The following is a 7,800-nucleotide window of genomic DNA, read 5'->3' as shown; positions in this document are numbered from 1 at the left end:
TTTCTTCAATTGTCTATATGATATATAAAATTAAAACAAAATATTTATCTAATCCACACTGCACCGTTGACCAATCAACTTCGAATCATGACTTACCGTATCAATGACCTTCAATTCATGACTTAATCATATTAATAATACATACGATTTTAAAAATATTGCCTAAAAAGTACTGACGACATGTCAAGTTTGCTCACACAACGTTTCTCCACGGGCGCAACCAGGCAGAATTGATTACGATCAACTAACTATTTTATATTTAATTTATTCATCTTTATTAAAAAAAAAATCAACAATGAATAAGTACCACGGTGGATTTAAATGTCATCATGTCAAGAAATATTACATAAAGCAGTGTGTGCCAACAAAATTGATTTAATTATACTTTAAAAGGATTAAAATGCACGCAACTATAAATTCCAATTTAAAACAACGAATATGTTGAAGAGCAAATGGAAAAATGATGTAACTACGTGAGAGTTAATTAAGAAGCACTCCAATATATAACAATTACATGATAAATAAAGGAAAAAGGAAAACATTATGAGCTTATAAAGTGGAACGTAATTATAGTAGAACTTTTAAGATATATGATTTCTATATGTTATTATTGAGCATTGACCATATTTGTTCTGATAAGTGTAAATACTTGTTTTTAATTTAAAGTGGTAGATTGAATATTATTTTATTTATTTATAAGTTATTTAATATCTTGGGAAGGCGGCAGGGTAGATGGGGCCTAGAAGAAAATGTGTTACACAAGGTGTTAAATAAACTAATCGGTGGGAATGCGGTCAACATGCGAGTTTGAATAATTTATTTGAGATGGAATGGTAAGCAACCAGTCCTCGATCGAAATCTCTAGCTCTGGGGAATACATTTGTTTATGTTGATATGTTGAATCTAATATCAACCAACTATCCCTGAAAGCCATTCTTCACCAATAAATAAACTTTTGTTGGACTAACAATCCCTATAGTGCTTGTTACATTTCACCTACTCTATCCCCACCACCCTTTTTTGCCTTTCTTGAACGCCAAAACCACTGACATTTTCTCTCCTTGGACCACAATGGCGCAAGTCATAAATTTCATTCTACTCCTTTTTTCTTTTTTACCATTTCAAGTTGAAGATGTTATTATTACAACTTCACATTCCTCATCATATCCTAACCAACGAATTGCATGTACCAATTCCTTCATGTTATATCTGATAAGTATACCAATACTGTTACAATTTCAATATTGAAACATAAAAGAGTTATATGTGTTAATATTTTTCAAAAGTTGTTACTTTGTGCAAAATTAGGTTTGTACCAACTGGGAATAGCAATGACAAACTAGAAGTTACTTTTCTATGATTGGAGAGGCGATTGTATTATTAATTGTTCTATTTATGTCACATCTTCACTTGATCATCAGGCAGAATTCAGTATATCCATTCCATTCCACCAATGGGTATTATATTTTAGATGGGATTGTTGTACTTTACCCAATATGGTTGGACCAAACCCAGCATCAGACCACCTAGTTATGTAGAAAAATTAAAGGAAAAGAGGGGCATCACCAGAAACTCAACTAGCTTAGCTTCGAAAGATTTCTTAGTTTGATGGATAACTACTTTATGTAATACACAAGAAAATAACAGAAGTTCCTAGCCAGCTTTTCATTTTTCATCTCAGTTCATTTTTTATCTTTTTTTTTTTAATTCCTTTTCTTTGTTGGGATTTGTATATTATAGACCTTACGTCTGAATTAGTATTCCTCCAACCAACTGGTTAAAAGGACATTGCAGCAGTGAGTGTACGAACCTCTTATATAAGATGAGTTCCATTTCATAGCAGCCATCCAAAGAAAACAGAGGCATCTGTGGTTCTGTGTGCACGCAGAAGAAACACAAACACAGACAACTGAACAAATGAGTGTGGCGGCAATGTGGATTCGAGTCATTCTGCTAGCTGCAGCATGCTTGCTTCCTCTATCTGCGGAGGCCAGAATTAGGCATTACAAGTTCAACGTAAGTGCATTATAATGCAGTTTTTATATGCATGCAATCATAATGAAAGTAGAGAAAAAAAATGAGAGCAATAAAAGGAATCAAAATGAACTTCATATTTTTTTATATCCGTCGAGATTAAACAGAATGCCCCCATTTCAATATATTTTGATTAGATTAATTGATTGCATGGACATTAACTGGAATTAGAGTTCAGAGTTTCAGTTGGATGAGTAAACTCTGGCTGTGCCTCAACTGACATCTTTCTAAGTTGCAATGATCAGGGTGTTTTAAATTATGTCTCAACTTCAAATATTTGGGCATGCAATATTGTTATTTCAAGTAGTCATTGTTTTGACAAATGATCTGTAATTAAGATTGAAAAGCCACTAATTATGAAAGCGAATGAGCGTCCTTTTCTATTGATATTGTATCTCGATAACATTCTGCAGTTCTTACAAGCGAATAAGCGAAAGCTAAGCATATTAGTAAATGTCCACATATTGATTTGATTGAATCATTTTCATGCAATTTACTTTAAGACCATCTCTTTTCCCAATCATGGTCAGTTTCTAATACGTGAATATTCCCACTCAAATGACTCGCTTTTTTTAAACAGACCCACAGGAAAAGCTTACTCATAAATAATATTCATTATTTCTTTTAGCTAGCCAATGTTTCATGTTAAATAAGAGTTTAAGACATCTAGACATGTACCTAAGAACAGCTAAATTAATCTTACAGGTGATGATAGTATCGGATTAAGTGTGCCAATAGATTTCAGATACTGAAAAATTGCCCGTACAACATACGATTTTTCTTGGAGTCAGCTTTGCTCTTCTCAACCTTTGCTCCGCTGCAGTTCCTTCCACCTAGGGAGTAGATTAATTTGAACGATCTAAATTTAATATTTTTATTTTTATTTTTATTTTATATTTATTAAAATAAAATATTTATAAAAGTTATAAAAAAATTTGATAAATTTGATCACAAATCTGGAAAGTTTACATTTGCATTAGGGAAATAAAAATTATTAAAAAAAATTAATAAATTTATTTATTATCAATTTAGACAATACAAATTTAATCTAAACAGTTTAATTTAATATTAAAAATTTTATAATTTTTATAAATTGACCATTCAAATATATTATGAATAGTGCATATTTAATATTAAATTTTTTATGAGTTTTTATTTTCCTAATACACATGTAAATTGCCTAGATTGGTAATCAAATTTATTAAAAAAAATATAACTTTTATAAATATTTTATTTTAATAAATATAAAATTAAAATTAAAATATTAAATATGAACTATTCATGTCTGATAATATGGTAAGAGGTGCTGCAGTGGAGCGAAGGTTGGGAGAAGCAAAGCCGACTCCAATATTTTTTCTGCTGGCCAAAAACAATTTACGTAATCATTCGCCCTTTTAATACATTTTCAACCCATTAGTTCAACCACGCAACGAAGCAAGGGCCTAATGCTACAAAATATGACTCAGCAAGGCTTTATCAAACAGCAAAGCGTGATATAGTTGAGCAAGGCACTCAAGTTTGGTGAATTTTAATATTTTTTATACAGGTGGTGATGAAGAACGCAACGAGATTGTGTTCAACCAAGCCCATAGTAACCGTCAACGGACAGTACCCAGGTCCCACCATCTATGCTAGGGAAGATGACACTGTTCTGGTTAAGGTGGTCAACCACGTCAAATACAACGTCAGCATCCACTGGTGGGTACTCACTCAAATTACTGATTTAACAACTAACATCAATCTTTCGATATTTTTATTTAAATTGTCTGATAATGAATTAAAAAAAATAGATTAATGCTGTCTACAGAATCTTTTCACACGAAACCAAGTACAAATAGATACATGCCAACATGCTTGTATATAGATCTCATCAAGATCTTCATGATTGATTTGGATTACATTTTATAAATCAAATCTACTTCTAAAAATAAGAATTTTCAAGATTTTATTTTTTTTTAATTTCAGGCATGGTGTTAGACAGCTGAGAACAGGTTGGGCTGATGGGCCAGCATATATAACCCAGTGCCCAATTCAACCGGGCCAGGTCTACATGTACAACTTCACTCTCACAGGCCAAAGAGGTACCCTATTTTGGCACGCACACATCCTCTGGCTCAGGGCCACTATCCATGGAGCCTTAGTCATCATGCCCAAGCTTGGGGTTCCTTACCCTTTTCCCAGACCTCACATGGAACAAATTATCTTGTTGGGTTAGTTCTACCACCTTTTCCTTTGTTTTCCCCTGCTCAGCAGTCTAATTTGTAAATACTCGAATGAGATGAAAATCGCACCTCATAAATCTCATTTTACTTTAATTTGGGTTAGGTGAATGGTGGAAATCAGATACAGAAGCTGTTATCAATGAAGCTATGAAGTCTGGGTTAGCCCCTAATGTCTCTGATGCTCACACCATCAATGGCCACCCAGGTCCTGTCCAAGGCTGTGCTTCACGAGGTAAAAGCATTTACCTTACCCTTCAATAGGCTCTATCTATAAAATTAAATCAAATTAGTCCCAAACAAAAACCCGTTAACTCGTTCCAGACTAGTTTCTCTAAGGAAAATGTGGCCTCATACTTCTGCTCAGTTTATTTGATTTACTTATCTTTGGTAACAAATTTTTTGTAACTTGGGTGGCTGCATGAAGCCTATGACCATGAGACTTATTATCATCTTTCCTTTGCGAGCAGGATTTAATTTTCAAGTTGAACAAGGAAAAACTTACTTGTTGCGGATCATCAACGCTGCACTAAATGAAGAGCTCTTCTTTAAGATTGCAGGCCACCAACTCACAATTGTTGAGGTAGATGCGGCCTACACAAAACCTTTCAAAACAGACATCATAGTTATAGCACCAGGCCAGACCACAAATGTCCTTCTATCAACCAACAGAGCCACAGGAAAGTACTTGGTTGCAGCATCTCCTTTTATGGACGCTCCTATCCTAGTAGACAATAGAACAGCTATAGCCACATTACACTACTCAGGCACCGTTAGTTCCACCATCACCACCCTCACTTCCCTTCCTCCCAAAAACGCAACACCAGTAGCCACAAAGTTCACTGATTCTCTCAGAAGCCTGAACTCAAACACTTACCCTGCACGAGTCCCCTTGAAGATCGACCATTCCTTGTTCTTCACCGTCGGCCTCGGAATTAACCCTTGTCCTACTTGCGTAAATGGAAGTCGCGTGGTTGCCGATTTCAACAACGTTTCCTTCGTGATGCCCGAGATTTCTCTACTTCAGGCACATTTCTTCAACATTAGCGGGGTTTTCACTGATGATTTCCCCGCGAAGCCTCCGGTGATGTTCAATTTCACGAGGACACAGCCAACGAACTTCGCCTCCACCATAGGAACGAGGCTTTACAGGCTTTCTTACAACTCAACAGTTGAGCTGGTGTTGCAGGATACGGGAATGATAGCACCTGAAAATCATCCAATTCATCTTCATGGCTTCAATTTTTTTGTGGTTGGCAGAGGAACTGGAAATTTCAATCCCAAGAAAGATCCGAAAAAATTCAACCTCATCGACCCTGTGGAGAGGAACACAATTGGTGTTCCAGCCGGTGGGTGGACCGCCATTAGGTTCAAAGCTGATAATCCCGGTAACATTTCTCTCATGCCACAAGTTTAAACATCAAGTTCGAAGATTATTTAAGTAACAATTTCGCTTACTGATGCTTGATTGATTGAATTGACAGGGGTGTGGTTCATGCATTGCCATCTTGAAATTCACACAAGCTGGGGATTGAAGATGGCATTTGTGGTGGACAATGGTAAAGGACCAGACGAGTCTCTGCTTCCACCTCCAAGCGATCTTCCCAAGTGCTAGGAAGAAGAAGATCATTCACCTATTTTAATTAAACACAGGGGAAAACCATAAGGGCTTGTAACAACATTTTCTCGAGGCAAGAGAAGTAGCAGCCTTGTAGGGAAATAAAATTGAATGTCACATAACTTTACGCTTACTATTATTTCATTATTTTTTGTTGCATTATTGTTTGCACTCAAATTTTCCCCTTGTTGAGTTTATTTGTTGGGTCTTCATGTGATTGTGCATACAACGGGAGAGAGAGTCCCAAGGATTTGTAATAAAGTTGGATGGTTTTGCACTTTTGCTCATTGTTCAGAGGGAATCACAAACCCTCGTCTCCTCCATCAATAAGAGATCAACTGGGACTTGGGTCAAATTTGTTAAATTGCTAATTGTTAAACATACTTGAAGGCAGTCTCTTGAATGCAATAAAATCATTATAAAAAAATTAAACCACATCAATATCTATTGCATTATCTTTTTAAGTAATATTATTAGCGCGCGCGCGCGAGAGTGAGCGGGAGAGGGGGGGTGTTATTTTACTTGAGCTGGCGAAAAGCATATGTTAGAGAAACGCACGTTAGCTAATATATTGAAGGTAAATCAAGGGGTAATGTCTCCGGTGATGGCCAAGAAGAAATGATTTATGATTTTAAAATGGATTATATTGTAAATACTATACTTTCTTGGACATTGATAGTTATAGTGTTCTGTGTAATGTTATTTATAAATCATTTTCAATATGTTTAATTGAAACTAAGAAAAATTTTAAAAACTTATCAACTCCATCAAAAAAATTAATAAGATTTCAACTTTGATCCCATTAAATATATACTTTTTTCTGGACTATAATGCAAATTCTTTTCTATTAGCTTTGTTCTGTTCAAAATACAGGGCACTAAGCAAGTGTTATATATGTTTTTTAATTACACTCTTACTTTAATAAATTATCAATAAGAGTATTTTAGATAAGTCAAATATTATATTTATTATATTTAAAGACATGATTGAAAATATATAAAAAAATTTAGAAAATCAATATTTTAACCAACTTATTTTATAAACATAAATTAGTGAATAATTACTTACTTATATTATGGTCAGAATGAATATACAGTAATAACATTTTTTTACAAATATTTAATGAGAATAAAAAATAATTTATAATTAAAAGTTAATGACGTGTTTGGGGAGGGGAAACTCTCCAAATGGAGGGATTCCTCCCTCTCCCTCCCCTTCATTCTAAAAAATATTTTTTTCTCTCTTCCAATCAAACAAAGGTAAAGTTATATATAAAAATATGTTATGAAATACTTGATAAATGTTAAAATTGATCTGATTGTAGTTGCGTAAATGACCAACCCTGAAAAAATAAGTAATAATTCAACAAGCTTGTGATTTTATTTTTTTTTCCTTATAGCCGAAGGTATCACACTCACATGGTTAGCCCATAATTTTAATTAATGATGAATACATACACTCAGGCCCTTTTGGGCTGCACTGAATCTCGAACATGCGGCAATACTAATTTGGGTCCGGTCCAAGTCTAAATTCAGTGTTTTAGACACTTTAGTCAAAAAGGACTCTAAAATCTAGATTTTAAAAACCGAAAACGAATCTGAATGAAGCCCAGTTGTGATTTGTGAAGTAGAAGTAGGTGTTGCTCATCTCTCCCTTGGGAATAAATGACGTGGCCATGGCATATGAGGGAATGAGAGTTACGGGAGCTGACTTCTCCACACAGCTCCATAGGTTGTACCTCAATGGCCACTATGTATGGAATAAACTCTGTTCTGGCGAAACTTTTTTTAATTTCTGTGCATCATTCTAGCATTTAGCCCCGCATCACTCTAGAATGATTGACTTGTCCAATGCTTTTTTTTTAAAAAAAAAATAATTAATTATATTGAGTGAGACTTTTGATATAATTTTTTTTTCTTTTCTTAGAGC

General features: G+C 34.5%; 1 protein-coding gene across 1 annotated transcript; it reads left to right on the top strand.

The window, feature by feature from the left end:
- Window positions 1-1,846: 1,846 nt before the first annotated feature.
- Window positions 1,847-6,150, top strand: LOC129300568 (laccase-4-like). The gene is made up of 6 exons (XM_054939135.1): window positions 1,847-2,016; window positions 3,581-3,732; window positions 4,000-4,244; window positions 4,360-4,488; window positions 4,724-5,641; window positions 5,738-6,150. The coding sequence occupies exons 1-6, from the start codon at window positions 1,918-1,920 to the stop codon at window positions 5,866-5,868; spliced, it is 1,674 nt and encodes a 557-aa protein (XP_054795110.1). The 5' UTR covers window positions 1,847-1,917; the 3' UTR covers window positions 5,869-6,150.
- The last annotated feature ends 1,650 nt before the right edge of the window (window positions 6,151-7,800 follow it).

This window comes from Prosopis cineraria, unplaced genomic scaffold, assembly GCF_029017545.1.
Source record: "Prosopis cineraria cultivar Desert tree isolate PC_DT_omini unplaced genomic scaffold, ASM2901754v1 PC1652, whole genome shotgun sequence".
Lineage (NCBI taxonomy): Eukaryota > Viridiplantae > Streptophyta > Magnoliopsida > Fabales > Fabaceae > Prosopis > Prosopis cineraria.
This window is presented reverse-complemented; position numbering and strand designations above follow the sequence as displayed.